The sequence below is a fragment of the Aedes aegypti genome, chromosome 2 (genome assembly GCF_002204515.2).
Source record: "Aedes aegypti strain LVP_AGWG chromosome 2, AaegL5.0 Primary Assembly, whole genome shotgun sequence".
In the NCBI taxonomy this organism is placed as follows: Eukaryota; Metazoa; Arthropoda; class Insecta; order Diptera; family Culicidae; genus Aedes; species Aedes aegypti.
In genome coordinates, this window is record NC_035108.1 from 156271191 (window position 1) to 156289854 (window position 18664).

The 18664-nt window shown below is 37.2% G+C and overlaps 1 protein-coding gene across 3 annotated transcripts in view; it reads right to left on the reverse strand.

Moving 5' to 3' along the window:
- Positions 1–507: 507 nt before the first annotated feature.
- Positions 508–18664, reverse strand: part of LOC5570796 (solute carrier family 35 member F5) — a 56006-nt gene continuing 37849 nt past the window's right edge. For all 3 annotated transcript variants that reach the window (XM_001653235.2, XM_021842899.1, XM_021842898.1), the window contains exons 5-8: positions 15748–15981; positions 15508–15690; positions 14939–15249; positions 508–1959 (exon numbers count right to left, since the gene is read on the reverse strand). In XM_001653235.2, coding sequence (XP_001653285.1) covers positions 1650–1959; positions 14939–15249; positions 15508–15690; positions 15748–15981 — 1038 coding nt within the window. In that variant the 3' untranslated portion in view covers positions 508–1649. The remainder of the gene's footprint in view (positions 1960–14938; positions 15250–15507; positions 15691–15747; positions 15982–18664) is intronic.

An 18664-nucleotide genomic window follows, 5' to 3' on the forward strand; every position in this document is an offset into this window, starting at 1 on the left:
CATTTACTCAAGTTATTCTTCAGAAATTTACACAGGTAATCCTGCAGAGATGGGGCCAAAATAGCCGTAGATGGGGCCCAGATAGCACGCAGCTATTCAGCAAGATCAAGTTGCGGGTTGTGAGTTCGAATCCCAATGGTAGAGGATCTATTGAGGTAGGGAAATTTCTCGACTTCCCAGGACATAGAGTACCGGCTATACGATAAACACATGCAAAAAAATGATCACTTGGCAGAAAAGCTCTCAGCCAATAACTGTGGAAAAGCTCATAAAAACACTAAGTTGAAAAGCAAGCTCTGTCCTAGATTGGATGCAATACCAGAAAGCAAAAGAAGACTCTTCAGAGATTGCTTCAGAAATTTGCCCAGATGATCCTTCAGAGATTTGTCAAGCAATTTTTTCCAGAGACTCTTTTAAAGATTCCCCTAGGAACGCCAACTGCATGTTTCCACTGTTTTATAAATATGTTTTCGGTAGTTTTAGCTAACAAAATCCGAGTCGCTTTTCTACTGGTGTAAATTGGAATGCCTATGGTTTGTCTAGAACATTGTTGTAAGTTTGTATTCCACTTTTATTGTTCGAAAATCATTAGTCTTTGTAGTGAGAGACACACTTTAGGTGATTTCTATATCCATATTCATTTTGTTTTTTGCTGTTATTCAAAAGTATCAGTCAACTCGAGCTACAGATAAAACAGGTTTTTAAACTTTCTAAACGTTTTAGAGTGGTTGTTTTGTTTACTGTATACCTTAACTAGGATATCACAAATTAGATTTTCATTTTCCTCGGAACCTAACCTAAGTAGGAATGTAATCGTGTAGTGTGTTTTTAATGTGCCGAACTTGATTTGATCGCTACGCTATATACTGACAGTTGCATAGTTTGTGTGAGTGTTACATAGGTATTGTGAAGTCGTATTTTAAGGATACAGTACAGTGAGTAAAAAGTATACCGAAGGGCACGTGCTTTACCTAATCAGTGAATTTTCATTGCCAATTAGACTGAAATTTTTAAAATAAAATCATTAAAATTATACTGGGATGATTCAACGGCAGAATACTGGTACCAATGACTAAAATTATGTCACAGTTGAAAATGCATTTTTGTACAAAAATATACATCTGATGTATGTGAATACGTTGTTGTGCTCTACCTTGACATTGCCTTTGTAGATTTGCGCACGTTTTGATTTGCGTTAGACACCAAAATCTAATAACTATAGGTACAAAACATTTCTAAAATGCCTCGTTTGTGCTAAAACAAAACCTATCTAAATGTTGTACAAAGCAATGCACAATTTTCTAGCACTCACAATATTGGTTTATTCTTTTTAATTTTATCCTTACCTCTAATACATCTTAAAACGACCACATCAATTCAATAGAGTTCGCATTACACTGGGCGACACAAATTATTACTGAGTTAGCTAAATTATTCGAGCTCTCGCGTTCCATGGTGACTAAATGGAGATTTTCGGTTGATCAAAATAAAGAAACACAAGGATTTAGTCGGTCTTCCAAACTCTTATGTTGAGAACTAACCTATGAGTCTCGGTAACTCACAATTCCTATTGCCAACCTGCCCATACTGTAGAAGTAAGCTTATTCGGTTTGACTGAAATCTTATGAGATTGCAACTGAACGGCTTCTCTAGTTCTCGTGACTGTCATCTATGAGGGACTCGTGTTGCTCTTCCAGGTCCGGTATCCGAACAATGTTGGGTTTCCGGCAGTGCCACAATCGCCGGTAGATCAGCTTGCAGAATTTCAGAAGCGGATCACAGTCATCGAACTTCATCAGGAATGCCACGAGTACCAGCGACAGCAGCATTGGCAATGAGCCCAGATAGAACAGCAACGGATAGCTCTTGCCGTGCAGGATCATGTCGAATAGCATTGCCAACGGGATCTGTAGCGTGATTGCTACGGTTCCGACGAGGGATGAAGTCAGGAAGCAGCCCCTGTATGTGATAGGATAGAAATAGTTTTTAAATATGGTTACGACTTATTGTGGATGGCATGTGTATGCGACAGCAGGAATTAGGCTAATGCATGTTTGACAATTACTTTGCACATTTTAAATTGTCTAATTCTAAGCTATTCCAATCTAAGGAATTATAATGCTGTAAAGGTTTGAAGTATATATGTACACGACGAACGTGTACAGATTGAAATTTAAACTACGAAAAGAAACCACGTGCTCCGGTTGGGTTCAAAGGCGCTAGACTAGCCTGTCCAAATTATATACGTTACCCTACTCGTCGTCACAGTAATACAAACATGACTGATCATATTTTCCGGGACCAGTTTTACGGAAATGGTCATATTTCTGAAGATTTTCAACGAATGTTAATGCGTCCACCGGCATTCAACTTCCTATTAGGAAGTTTAGGAAAATTGTAAACATCTATACAACTTCACACCCCACAAAAATACAAGCCACAGAAAAAATGCCATTTGGACATGACATCGGAAAATCCAGAATATCTCCGGTGTTTGGTGTCCAATATCCATGGCCAAGCAAGTTCCTGAAACTAGACCAAATTTGCCATCGACTGCTTCCAGATGCATCAAATTTCATTAATCTTTTATAAAGTTATAAGCATTTGAATTTAGGCAAAATTTTGCCTATCCCCTGTACCTGAAGGAATCTGAAAGATCTCAAAGAATCATTAGAATTATCATTGATGTAATAGTATTAGTGTCGCCTTTCCATGTACTTTTTCAAAACAAACAAACAAAAATAATAACATTTGTGTTAAGCATATTTTTATGTAAACACATGGTAAATTTAGTAGATTGACGAGTATTGGAAATCAAAATCTACTCTTCAATCGTACATATCAAAAGAAAATATTATAATTCAATGTAGGGCATAGAATTTCTTTGTTTTTTTTATTGGATTTATCGCATATTTTTGTTATGTTTGCAAGAGATGACGGTGTTGCCAGGTGGTTGGTGACAGATTTTTCTACTCGCAAAAAAATCCGTTTCCCTATCCGTGAACAAAAAGTCATGGTAAACGGAACGCGTTGCTTGTTGTATTACGTGATTTTGTTCCCAAAAGCGTGATCCTTGTCATCTCGTTTTTGTGAACGCTTTTGGAAGAATACTATTCTTGTATGTTCTACTTCTATGCGTGTTTAGTAACGCCTTCAATACTATGACTCTGAAATCATGATATCTAGAACCCATAAGATCGAATTCGCGATTTGGTTCCTGATAACAGGAATTCAGTTCATGCGCGCTGTCGAAATGTATCCAGGTTTTTAAAAGCGCTAATGGCTGCCGCGAACATGCTCGTTTTCTAGTAGGGACATGTCGATTTGACGTTTGGCTTCGGTCATTTTCTATAGGCCTTTTCATGTGACAGGTCCGTCTATGCATTTGTTTACATCGGTGGCTTCCGGATCAGCTGATTTGAACGTCATGTGAAAAGGCCTATTGAACATACCCAAACTAACGTTAAATAGTTCAATCCCTCCCAGAAAGCGAGCATGTTTGCGGCAGCCATTAGCGCTAGTAAAAAGCGGGATAACGCATAGCATAGCATAGCATAGCATAGACTGACTGTACATGTCAATGGTTGCTACTCCGTGATTGATCGGAACTGGTAAGAATTGCACTACGATCCAAATGAATAAGGGATGGGAGTTTCCGCTTATTTTCGAAGTACAATTTTAGCAGATCTAATATTATTGATCAATAACGGCGCCGGCCAAGACCTTACAGTCAGTTGGGATGGGGAAGGAATGTTAGGGTGTAATGATTGTTGCTTCTAGAGACCGAGAATACCTCTGCATCTCCACAATCACCACGGGGAGGGTGTTTATTAGTGAGGGAGGAAAAGATCTGGGAGTCACCATTGGTCAGTGATGCGATCCATGGATAAGAAGGGAAAATACAACTTAAACTTAAAGCTAGTTTTGCATTTTGTCTCGAGAAGTTTTCGGTAAAAGATATAAAATATACGTCAACATCCATTATGTCGAACCATTCAAAAGATGTTTTTAGTAATGGCAAAAAGAAAAATATATATGTATATATTTTAAATAATATGAAAAAGGAACGATGCCGACACTTTTAGTGACGAACCAAACATAGTTTGTTTGAAAATTACAGAAGAGTAACGATGTACATTATTGTCTCGAGATGAAAAGTTTTAGATAGGAGTTTTAAAATATACGTCAACACAGTGGCGTCTCGTCCTAAGGTGCACTTGGTGCACTGCACAGTCAAAGATTTCAAACTAACAAATTAAATATATTATAATTCTCAATACTTACAACATTCATAATGTGTAGTTGATTGAAAATGTTCTTTGGTTTCTTCACCTTCAATTGGTGCATCGCCCTCAGTGAACAAAGCCAGTCTCCACCGTTTGATTCTCCCTCCCATGGCCTTGCTCAACCAGCAAGCGAAAACAGCAAAACAAATAAGACAAACTGCCATGCGTCTCCATCGTATTGCAGAGAATGTCCATTTCAGCCGTGCACTCTTTCTTGTGCACGAAAATAGCGTGTATGGACACAGCTAGAATGTGCATTTGTATTGGCATTTCTAGAGCAACAGTGGCGTTGTATAGGTAAAATCTGGTTCACTCCGATTTGTGCACCCGAGAGAGAAATTGCCCATGACACTCGCATTGGTTTGCGAGAATTGAGCAATCGTGCGCAACTGGCGTCACGACGTCTGCTGTTGGAAGAGAAAGCGTCAACGCCATACATGCTTTGTGTGTATGTATGTTGCATGGAGCTTCCAGGCGTCGCGCGATACTAGGCGCAATATTTATTGATTGGAACCAAAACTAGATGTTATAAACATATTGGCCAAATTGATTGTTTTATCTTATTATATAAACCAAATTTATGTGGCTTTGAATTGATTTATAAACTATGTGTGAATACAAATTTTCTTGCTCAACAGACCGACAACTGATAAATTGCGGTGGGCGTAAAGTGGGTTTCAGCGTTCAACAGTCAGTCATCATTTCACTTAAAAGCCTTGAGTATCAACAAAAGTATACAAGGAGCGCTGGACATCGTCAAAAAGCTAAGATATCGTAATACAATTAACAAGCTGTAAATAATAAAAGTTATTATATAGAATAACAACGTTAGGAACAATGGAAATTCGGTATTTCGTGAAACTTGGAAAATGACGCGCAAAACTTGGAAAATGACGCGAAAACAGTTGAATTCTGAAGGTTTATATGATAATCTCAGAAAAGTTCAGATTTGTGCTCATGAGAATGGTTTATTTATTTGTAAGCCGAGCTTAATATAAAAAATGTGCTAATCGTTTAGTTTCAAGTTAAACGTCTTTCTTCTTACATTTAATTTTGCATTGATAATATGATATTAAACTTATTTTCTCTATTCGCAAAATACGAAAAATGCCTGAAATTTACGCATATAAAGGTCATTTTCACTGTAAACATACATTTTTATGTAAAATATGATCAAACTATGGGACCGCGATTAATACGCAATTTTTCTTTTATCGCATTGGTATCGGCGAAATTTTGAGAATTATGCTGAGAGTTTTCCTTGTCCCTAAACATTGTATAAGGAATCCAAAATTCTTAAAGCTTAGTGATTGAAAGAAAACAAAAATAAATATGTCCAATGAGCAACAAATAAAATAGCTTCGAGACACTTCAAGATTGCATACAGTATTGGAAATTACATTTTGAGGTATATTAATTTGGTACTGAAATACATTTTAAAAAATCAATTGAAAAATTCGTATTCATAATTAAAAATAAACGGTTTGTTGCGAGTCAGTGCACAGGTAATCAAATTCCTCACGGGACGCCTCTGCGTCAACATCCATAATTTCGAACCATTCAAAAGATGTTTTAGTAATGTTAAAGAGAGAAAATATATGTATATTGAAATTAAAACAGGCACAATGCCGACACTTGTAGTGACGAGCCATTCAAAGTTTATATGAACATTAAATAAAATAACGTTTTCATGAAAATATGTGTCATTATAAGCATGAAACGAGCTCACTAGTTGGTAATCCATCCTCGACTTAACACTTTTCGCACTCACACAACGCAAACCGTAAAACTTATCGGCGTCCCGAAAACGAACCGTCTTGCTTGGGCTCTCCGAAACATTGCCCAGCAAAACTCGCGAAACGAAAAACGACTCCCGGCGTCCCGAAAACAAAGCGTCCTGCTTGGGCCCTACGAAACACTGCCCAGCAAAACTCGCGAAAAGAAAAACAATCTCCTGGCGTCCCAAAAACAAACCGTCTTGCTTGGGCTCTCCGAAACATTGCCCAGCAAAAATCGCGAAACGAAAAATAATCTCATGGCGTCCCGAAAACAAACCGTCTTGCTTGAGCTCTCCGAAACACTGCCCGTAAAAAGCGGGATAACGCATGCGCAAAAACGAAAACACTGTAATCAACAATGGAGCTTCGAATGTGAATGTGTTTAAGTGGTTTCACTTTCCACTAATTTAATTAGAATATAAGAATGTTTTATAAGTGGAAAACTGAACAATAAGTTTATTTTGTTGCTATTGCTGCTAAAATGCTGGATTTTGCTTTATTGACTTTTTAACGATAAACTTGCGATGATCGACGCGCCACCATGTTTCATATAACGGAGGTTATTAGAACTAACTTGGAGGTGATGATTTGGAGGTTATTTGGCAATTTGGAGGTTAAAATCACCTCCAAATACTAGCGATTTTGCGGTGGGATGTTGACGTTTGATCGCGAATGGCAGCCTGATTTGCTTCTGAAAATGACCATATTCCCCGGAAGATATATTCCTACATCAATGAATTTCAGTTGCATATCTTCGGATTGTGCAGTATTTGTTTTTGACAGTGTAATTGTTTTAGCTACATCTGCACGTTGTACTAGCCATATTATGCACAAAATGTACTTAAATGCGGAAAATACGGGCCACAAAGAGAATTTTCTAATGATATTGGTGATAAAAATCACAGCTTCCGAAATACCACCATGAACAGTGTTCCTGTTTTCAAGAACAGTGTTCTCAAATAGCGGAACGAAAATCACGGATCCATCCAGGTTCGTTACGAATAATTCGGGGAACATAGTTCATGATCTTGTGATTTTGTTTTTGTTTTTATCTTTACTAACGAGAAAAAAAAATTCACTGATTCAATAAATTTTTAATGAACTGTGTGATCAATTCACATTGTATGCTATGATTCTACAGATAGCAACTCTGACTTCGCTGCGCTCAACAATCGCGATGATTGTGTACACACAATACCAGCGTCCCGACGCATCGCACTGTGGAGCTTGTCATTATTTTGGGTGGTCTAAATTGATAAACTCTTGGCATGGTTTTATGCTTCGTAGAGATGGTTTCTGTAATTTTAGACAATCCCAAATAAATAACGTATGAGTTTCAAGTTTCTACGCTTTGCCCAACAATTCTGAGCTGAAAATTTTACTCCAACTGAAAAAATGTTGAATATTTTAGACTATAAACACAGGCATGTCTCAGTGTGCGGCGGCGGGGTCGATTTGCAGCAAGTGAAAATCACCGCCATAATAGTTTTGATTGTTGCGGTTTGTGAAACTTTATAAATATTTGATTCCCGTTTGAAATATGTTCCTTTAAGAAAAGTGAATGAAAGATTTGTTTAGTGGAAGTGTTGTGAACGCAATATAAAAACCAAAACATAAATGCTTGCAGCAGAATTACAATGGAAAAGGTAAGCACCTTCCATTTACAAGTGTAGTTGTATGAGGCAATTTTTTTTTTTTACTCCTTTACTGTAGAGCCTATTTTAACCACTGCGTCCATTATTTAGGAATATTGTGGTATGACCCATAATTGATTTGGTGCTTATCAAATATCCTGTCACAACTGAGATGTGATAGACATTGGTTGATATAGCACACGATCCCACTTAGGCTGGACTTGTTTTATAAGGTCTATAACCCTGTTGGGATTATTTTGCCAGATTTCTAGGGGCTCTAATATTGCGGGGAAATTTAAAAATTTGGATAGGCTCGCGGAAATAACGCGCACCGAGCTATCACCGCACAGAACAAAATTCACAAAGTGTGCTTTGCGTGCTGATTGATAGAAGAATCATCAAATTAGTCACTAGCTGGGGGTCCTTTCCTGTCACATGGTAGATTTACGAAATTACTGAAGAAAACTTGCCGTCGGGACTTTTCTAAGGTTTACAATGCTGTAAATACATTGATGTGGGACGTTGATTGATATCTCATAATTCACGTAGATGGCAACCCGTAACTGACATCGGGCAATTTACTCCAGCATGACATCATGCCGCATAGCTATGTTTTCGTAGCAAAGTTCAATGAAACAAGATCAACGGAATTGTGAATAAGGGCACAATTTAACTACGAGCATTTTTGGGTGTTTACCCAAACTCTAAAAGCCATGAGTTTTTATGTACTTTCCATGCTATTATCTGATTGACTGAATGATACTTATTCCAAACCTTCCCGAACAGAATAAGCGCGATCCACAGCAGCTGTTTTTGTAGTTGGGTGAACATGACATATCTTATGTAAGATATAGTATTTAGGGCTTGTTCATATATTTCATAACGCTTAAATTTGCCATTTTGGACACCCACCCGCCCCCTCGTGACGCTTTTTGTATTGATAGACTACTATTTTTGTATGAACCGTAACAACGTTCGGACACCCACCCACCCCCTGAAGCGTTATGAAATTTGTGAATAGACCCTTAGTGTTTCAGTGCTTATAAGCCATAACGATCATCATCAAGATCTGTTGCTCAATGTCATCAATCAAAACATACAATCAACAACCTAGTAACAAGCATAGCTGTCTTTGATTTTTTGCTTGGAAAATTTCCTGTTTGATGTGGGTGAATTTTCCATGAATCAAAATTTTTCTTGCAACGCGTAATAACCCTTTTTCAAAGATTGACCTTCTTTGATTGAACAAAACTCCACAGCTGCAGAGTCACGGTGCTCCCCTGACCGTTATTATCAGAAAAAAATCTCCATCAAATCTGTGCTCACCAGTCGTTTTCTATAGCTAAGCTGCATGTCTAGGCAAAATTTTAAAAAAATCGTAGGGCCCGTTTTTAAGTTACGCCCTTTTGATTGTTTAAGTCCACAAATTCAAAGGAAATCTGAAATATTTGAACGGGTTTTCATTAGCCGTGACTACCAGAAGCAATATACCATCAAAATGTGGTAATTAGTTGCTTTATTTATTTATTTGTAACTTATGGGCGGAGTTTTGAATAAGAAAATCAACAAAATTTGGAGTTGCGCCCTTTTGGAGGTGTAATAATTAAAAACACTAATTTTAAATAGAATAATAAGGCATTCTAATACCATTAAGCATGTTCAAATGTTTTCAATGGTACCACATACAAACAGACGTAACAACTAGAACAATTATCAATTGTAGTAGCAAACGTCAAACTCGAACAAAAGTGATGCGAGCGCCACGATTGGCATGTCGGCCAACTACAAAATATTTGAATTCTGCTGTGTTATGAAAAAATAGAGTGTTACGTATGTTTGTCTGTGTATGTATGAACTGCTATAGCTCGACTAGCTATCCCCTTGGCTTTTCCGGCTAACTTTGTACTACCCCAGAACATAAACTTCAATTGCCGAGTAATGTAGTATTGACCAAACTATGTCACTCAAGACCACTGTCAATACTTATGTTATCATTTATAGCATTTTTCACAAATTCATTTAGATTTTTCACAAATCTACAACTTTACATATATGTTCCCCCGTCTTTTCGATTACACAAACACGTAAAAGTCCTAGATAAATACAATAGTAAAAGCCTTATTTTACTTGTCTACCTTAACAATCAAAACTCTCTTGAGATGATTCTATAACTTAACCTTGAATTTCATTTCCCCGAATATCATTAATCTAAGTGTCATCACACTGAACGCACTATTACGCTGAATGCTATTGACCGGAATATATAAATGCTTTGAAATGCCCCGTGATAATGGAATTCGAAGTAATACCATTCAACGAACTGGAACTCGATGTGATGGTCTTCAGGTTTATAGTGTTTGGGGTAATGGAATTCGGCATTAAGGGGTATATGTTAAAAAAAGATTAATAACATATGGTAAAAACAGAGTTCTTCATGAATTCTGCGTAAATCCCAGTTTAGGTTACCGAAAAATTGTAAATTGTTCTGTGGCCCTGTTGGTTACTTGCTGGTCTACTAATCATAACATGGTTTGAATCCTACACAAACTGAAGATTTCTATGTAAAAACTCACCAGCTGCTATAACCCTGCACAAACAAAATCATACTTTTGGGGCGACCCAAACTTTCCCAAGCTGACGAAGACAAAACAAATAAAATTAAGCTCTGTAAGTGCTGCGATTTTAAATTCCATTGAACAAAATGATAACGGATGCTCTAAACTTTGCATTATTTTCGTTCATTTTGTATCGCTGCTTTCTACGTTGTAAATTTTGTTCTACTACTGCTACCCATAACGCCTACTATTTGTATGAAGTATTCGGAGCCTGTACGGATTTCGGCCCCCCACTGTACGTATACATGCATTTCGTTACACAACATGTACCAATGATTTTCATGAAAACTAATCTAAATCGTAAGTACATGGGTTCACCAAACTAGCCAGAATATTGTGCTACAAAAACTAATTTGGTTACATTGTGAAATTGGCTCCGTAATGCCTTAAAGCACTTGAGCCTAAGTAAAATCAGCTGATTGTGAAATACTTTGGCGGCATATAAGCACAATGTGCCATTGAATACATTTGAACATGATTAACGATATTAGAATGCCTGATAATTCTATTTAACATTAGTGTTTTTAATGATTACACCTCCAAAAGAGCGTAACTCCAAATTTTGTGGGTTTTCTCATTCCAAACTTCGCCCATAAGTTACAAATATCTATATAAACCAACTTTGATTCAAATTATAGCAATATATTTATTCTGATAATCACGGTGAATGACACCCCATTTAAATATTTCAGATTTTCTTTGAAAGTGTGCACTTAAACAATCAAAAAGGCGTAACTTCAAAACGGGCCCTACGATTTTTTTAAAATTTTGCCCAGACATGCAGCTTAGCTACAGAAAACGACTGGTGAGCACAGATTTGATGGAGATTTTTTTCTGATAATAACGGTCAGGGGAGCACCGTGGAGTATATGTTCAGCAGTTTCGTTTTCGATTTTACATTCAGAAGATTGGATTTTCCCAATTTTATACAGATGATACCTACTAGGGCAGTGAACAGTCAACAGACCGGTTATTACCCTCAGATCCCTTTTATTTAAATTTAGCATAGCCTGGGCTTTTGAACCACTGGGCTTTATAAACCTTTTTGCTTGTCTTGATGTATCCGTGGTATTCCAGTTGGATTCTACCATAGACATTTCCCAAGATTTAAGTTTTGCTCTCAGAGCGCACTCTGAAACTCCACAAAATGGCTCGGGACCAATAAAAATCATTGAAGAACCTTGTCTTGCTAAACTGTCAGCCGTTTCGTTTCCATCAATTCCACAATGGCCGGGCACCCAGTATAAAGTAACTTCGTTCCTACTGGCCAATTGTTCCAGAGAAAGAATGCATTCCCACACTAGCTTCGACTGACATGTGAATGCCTTCAGCGCATTTAGAGCTGCTTGGCTATCCGAAAAAATACAGATTTTAGCAAATCTGTACTTCCTTTCAATACAGATATTCGCACATTCTATAATTGCTTGAATTTCTGCTTGAAAAACAGTGGGACTGTGCCCCATAGGTATTACTTTGTTGATTCCAGGACCAAAAACTCCGGCTCCTGTATTTTCACCAATTTTAGACCCATCTGTGTAGAAACTAATAGAACCTGGACGTAAACTCGGCCCACCAGACTCCCATATATATCGGCATGGAGCATCATAGTTTGCCTTCGTTGTCATCCAGTCTTCTACTGTCTTTATCTCTGAGTTCAGATTGAAGTCCCTGATGATTTTTGAATGTTCTACCAGATTTCCATCCAATATTTCATTATAACGGATAAACTGTAAGGCACTTTTTGCTGCTTGCAGTTTAACAAATTGATGTAGAGGTAATATATTAAGAAGGGCATCTAAAGCGGCTGATGGTGTACTTTTCATTTCCCCTGTTATCGAAATACAGGCAAGCCTTTGTGATTTACCCAATTTCTTTTGAGTGGTTACCTCATTGGTTTTGGGCCACCATATCAAAGAAGCATAGGTAATTTTTGGGCGAACTATTGCCGAATATATCCAAAGAACCATATTTGGCCGCAGTCCTCATGTTTTCCCCAAAGCTTTACTACACACCCACAGAGTATTTGTACCCTTAGTGATAACCTTTTCTAGATGTGAGTTCCAGTTCAGTTTCTTGTCCAAAGTAACACCGAGGTGTTTAACTTCATCCGAAAACCGAACCTGGACCCCATCTAGAGAAGGTTGTGTTAGAGTATTTTTTTTCCTTCTGGTAAAAGGAATAATATTAATCTTAGAAGGATTTACATTCAGGCCCTCTCTTCTACACCACTTGAGAGTCATGTTTAGTGCAGCTTGTAACCGATTAGAAATCGTGTATTCATATTTTTCACGAATAACAATAGCCACATCGTCTGCATATCCAATCACCTCAAAACCTTGGTCAGTTAGCTTTTTAAGAAGGTCGTCTACTACAAATGAGCACAATAAGGGTGATAGTACTCCTCCTTGAGGACAACCCTTTATCGTCTCTATAGATAGTTGCGCACCTCCCAGATGAGCACAAATCACTCGATCTTTTAGCATTTTCATTATCCAATCAACAAGGCATCTATCCAAACCCCTTAATTCCATTGCCGAACGTATAGAGTTATGAGATGCATTATCGAATGCGCCTTCAATATCAAGACAGCTATTTCCATGGCTTGAAATGATGATGATGTATGAGGCAATAAAACGCGACATTTTTTCTAATATTTCGGATTTTTTTTTTTTTGAAAATATAAATCTCATGTATATTGTCGCTGAATTGTTAATGCTGTTTCTGAAAGTGCTGATTAAATATTAAAAAATTATCTAAAGCATTTTTCTTCGTATAAATTATCCATAAAATCAGGTGATGAGCAGTTATATTTCATCGAAGTTGCGAATACCACTACTATCATAACAATATGTTAATGATTTTGAAAGAAGCCATTTTGTGATGACGCACCAAAGGGCCTTAATGATTAGTAGGTTCTATGGAGAAAACATTCAACGAAATTGACGACGATTTTGAAAGTCCATGTTGAAGCAAAGTGGGGATCCTTTGAATGATTCAATAGAAGACACCCTCAGCTAGAATCCATAGAAATGGTAAGCAAAAATAACACTGCGCAACACTTTTATGTATCAAGCACTAAAATACCGCTATTAACTCAATTTAAGATTGCTGAATCCATTGCCATTTTTAAGAATAAAAAAACTAGACAAGTTTATCAGCTTGTTTGGTTATTTATTTGCTTAATTTGCCACAGAATTCAAACTTCATATGTTAAACAATACATATCAACTAACTTTCGATGAGAGAAACCCAGAATTTTGTATGGAGACTTCAAACATGTAGTAAAAGTCGATTAGATCTTAATTTAATCGTGAAATTCAAACCAAAATATATCTCAAACTAGTGGTCCCGGCAAACTTCGTTTTGCAATCAAGTAGGCTGTTGAAAAATGCTTTGAATCGTCCTATACAAAATGACAGTTCCGTTCACTCTCATTTTTCCTACTTTTCTGGTGAATATCCTGGGATTTTTATACACATAAACACGTCGGAACCCTAGACGAACAAAGCGGAGAAAGAATCATCCAGATCCGTTCACCCGTTCGTAAGCCATTTCGTGACATACAAACACCATTCAATTTTTATTTATATAGATGAAAATTCAAGTTCTTTGTTGAAGCATACTTGGTGGATAAGATTATTAAAAATTGGCTAAATCATACCTTAAATTTCATGTAAAAATTAGCTAAACCAGTGTTTCATACAACTTTGATGACCTGCAGCCTGCCGTGAATCGCAAGTCAGTCCCATCTGTAAAAGTAGGCATTTAGAAAATAAACTGTAAAGTTTCCAAACTCGTTTTCCATACGAATATTCAAAAAATTCCAGAAGATTGGAACATGTTCAAATCTTAATGAAACCCTCACGATTTGCTTTTCACTACGATGTCTTTCCGCAAAAAATATAAATATGATCAAAACACGGTTCATTTTGTGTTACACTGTGCGGAAATATGTAGTGGGACTGACATGCGCTTACTTTTCATTATGGGACAATTTGAATTGCTGTTTTTTCCTATTTTTTCCGAACAAATCATATTATCTCATTAGCAGGGATGTCAAGTCAATTTTACAAAAATCTGGAAGATTTTGAAAATTTCTCTGGAAAAGTCTGGATTGCTTATGTCTTATATGGAGAACCTTACAAATTATTTACAAAACCTTACAAATTCATTTTAAATTTTATCTGGATCTTCCAGATATTTGTAATATGAGGCCTCAAAAATCTAGAATATTCAAGACAAATCTGAAAGGTTGGCAACGCTGCTCATTAGTCCAGCTGAAAGAGCATTGGAAGATATGTTGAAAACTGAACTCAACTCAATTTTGACGAAAATGCAGATGGGATTGACTTGCGATTCACGGCAGTGCAGCTCGAAACTGTGAGCTGCTGAAACAATTCTGAGAACAGCATCAGACTCAGCAATACCAAATCTACTGGATACAAATAATTTGATCCTTGAATTGGTGCTTCTCAGAATAGTGTTCATGGGGCTTTGAATAGTGTTCTTATGAAATTGGGTTTAAAAAGACTCGCTAATGCTACTCAGAATTCACATGAAAATTTGAAATTGCTCAACTAAAACAAACGACGCTACTAAAAAGCATAAAACACACATACACTTACCACAGCCACAGGGCCTCTGACAGAACCGTCCCGATCAGTCCGTTCAGGAAGAGAACCAAAAACTGCTTCCGCGACGGGAGTTCAAACACTTCCAGCTGCGAGAAGTTAAGTACGAACAGCAGAGGCCACAGTAGCAACAGGTTCCACATGCCGACGAAGCCGAAGAACAGCGGAATGTTGATCTTCTCCTCGGTATCACTTTTTCGCTTGACTAGCACCAAATAGGACGCATAGAAGAAGGCGCTCGTAATGGCCAACACAATCCCCCGGGTCATCTTGGGCTCGTTGATCTCCGACAGGGAAACCATGATCTGAGGAGGACAAAACAGTTCATTAGATATGATCGAATTGAAAATGTTAAAACAATTATCAATTGAAAACATAGAGTATTGCGAAGCTGAGATTCGCACCTAATTTGCCTTAGAAGATAATTAAAAGTATGCATAATTAGTGTGCAAAATTCAGATTAGAACAACCACCATATATTACAATTGAGCGTTATTTTGGTGTATGATAAACATAATTCGAGTGTTACGTCTGTTTGTCTGTGACAAACGGTATATGCTTACCGCTCCAGAGATGCTCAGAAGAACTGCAAAGATTTTCGAAACGGTGAGCTTATCACCGCACGACGAAGGAAACATGGCTGCCAGGACCAACGTGAAGAGACTGGAGGTTGAACTTAGCAACGTGACCATGGCGGTTTCGCTCGGCTCCAATGCCAGTTGAAACATGTAGTTGGCGATGAACCACTGTAAAAATCACATTAGTCCAAAAGTACATTTTAACCCGAAGGGTAAATCACTTACCAGAATCGAGAACATGAGCGCCGTGCGAGCAGTCTTATGGTGTGATTTTTGTCGTCGAACCCGTAAACTGGCTGCATACGAGAGCCGGGACATAAGTGCCTCGGTGGCTTCATGGGGTGACATTTCCCGAACTTCAGCCACCTTGCTGAACCGGACACTCCGTATGCTGGAATCATCACTTTCAGTCCCGGACACCTGTGCGTCCGCTTTGATTGGGACGAAAGAGGAATCGCTCTGGAAACGATATGATTAGCTATGTCTAGTAAAAAGCTCCTACGTTGTGCTGAAATAGACATATTATCGAACTTGCATAAACCTCCGATAATTTAAAATGGTATATCAAAAAAATCTTTTATCGATGAATGTTTGAAAAAAGTAGATTCTTCATATGAGCTCAAAACATCACCTTACCATCCAATTTTCCCAACGCTATGTACAGGGTGTCCGAAAATTATCCGTACAAACTTTGAAGACATGGCTCTAAACAATCAAGCATAAAAAATTCAATATTCTTGCATGGTTTTAAACATTGGCTTATTATATTCTTAAGACATAAGTTTGACACATTTCAGATTTCAAATATTTACAAAAGCAAGCTAAATGTATTGTGATGTCTTATAAGGAGCTGTTTTTCGAGCTTTATGACGGAAGAGAAATGTCTATAGAACTCACTGGATTTGAACCGTATAATATTCTATTTCCAGTCTAACTTGAAGCCACTAAACTGTAGGTAACTTTTAATAATAATAGGACATTTGGATTCATCTCTTTTAGATTTTAGGGATAACACATCTCCAGTATGACTAGTGGCCCTCAGGAAAAACGTCTCCGAAAAAAATCAATTGGGCTATCTCAATAACAAGCAATCATTTCGAAATTATTTGAAGTTGTATTTTGTGTTACCATACAGATGTATTATAAAAGGTACATGGACATTAAATTTTCATTGTTTTCAATGAGAAATCATCTTTCCAATATTTTGCTGTTCGGATAATTTGCGGACACCCTGTAAACAGTATATGCCATATAATTTGAACGTACATTGAACTATGCGCACACATTAATTTCACATATTACTAGAGAAATATTGAAAGTTCAATTCTGTTCTGTTCTTCTGGTACCGTGGAATCTGGTGAAATTGATCAGTAGGGAGAAATTGATCACCGTGTTACACGATTTTATTTCTTCCTAATGGAGCACAAATATCAATGTAACCTGCAGTCAATAAACGTTGGCCATTTTTGAATTTGTATATTGCGTGGCAGGTACAAAGATATTATATGCCCTGAGAAGTCGAAGGAATTTCCTTTACGAAAAGATCCTCGACCGGTGGAATTCAAAATAAAGACCCTCAGCTTGCTGAATAGCTGCATGTAATGAGCTTTTTTTGGGGCTGCTTCTAATTTTAAGGTTACCTATGAAATCAAATCCAAATCGTACTTGTTAAAATTTAAAATCTCTCATCTTAGTTAACAATCAACGTTTTTCATGATCAAGTTTTTGATCTTTAAAACAATTGGATATGTGTGCTCTATTAGGGTTGGTGGTCGTGAATATTTTTGCAGATTAAGATATTTCAGAATACATTAGAGGCTAGAAATAACTGTTTAAAATTTGGAAGCGATCGGTTTCGTCTACAGTGTGCGCATTGTGATTAAAACTGTAATATTTTTTTAAATCTTTGCTACTTGAACTTCTCTTGAAACTCTCACACAAATAATGATAATGTATAGTAAATAATGAGCCTAACAACATAGAAAACAGTAACAATTTTAATAATGTTGTTGGTGTTTGATTCACTTGAATCCTTCATGTTTGGAAAATCAGGAAAATATAATATTTATACCTGAGTAATCAAGGTTGGATTGTATCATTCCATTCAAACACATTTGGGCATTCATTACACATTACATTCAATTATAGAAATTAATTTAATTTTTCTTTACATGCAATACAACACGTTGGCTACCATACATTTTTCTTCTTCTTCATGATTGAGGTGCACGCATCGAGACCACAATTTTGCTGAATTATTTCAAAATTTTGCACACCATGCATTGTAACAAATTTCCCAAAACTCAGGTCAATTAATAAAACTAAACATCGAACTAAAATCTGAAAGTTCTTTTCTTGTTTCATTTTCACCGTACACTGCGCTCACTGCGCATGTAAAGGTATGGACCAATGCACGAGTTCACGAATTTGACGTTTGAGCGGTGTCGAATTCACTTGTTGCCATGGTCACATAAATCACACGGCACCGCTCAAACGTCAAATAGTGAACTCGTGCATCGGTCCATTGGTAGAAAATCATCAATCATCATACGCACCGCTGTCAAACATTTTTGAAATTGAGCTTTAAAATGTTTGATATACTTTCACTTTACACAGTATATGGAGAAGTAAAATACTTTTGATGAACATATTTTCCATAATATGATATGGTCATTCATTTTAATCTTCAAAAATATTTATAACTTATACAATTGATTTTGGATTTCGAAAACTAATATGAATACCGGCAACACGGCTTGCGAGTGAAATTCGTAAATAAAAACAAAGTCATCTGTTCTGCGCAAACAGAATTGTGAACGAACATGCCGCAAGTTTCCCGGAAAAGGAAAACAGCAATGCTGCGTTGCATTAAGAGGAAGCGGAAGGCGGTAGCCAACAACCCGGATGCAATACGAGCTAGTGCAGTACCCGTGAACTCAACTGTGGGTGAAATTATGCAGCCAGATGGGTCAATTGATGGTAAGTTTCCAATTCCTTCGACACTTGTTATTGAATTTTACTTTTCTTATGCGCAGGAATGATATTTGTATCACTACATAATTTCTTCTCTCTGGTTTTAGATCCGTACACGGACTACTATGAAAAGAGTAGCTCACATTCGCTCTCGCCGGAATATGATACA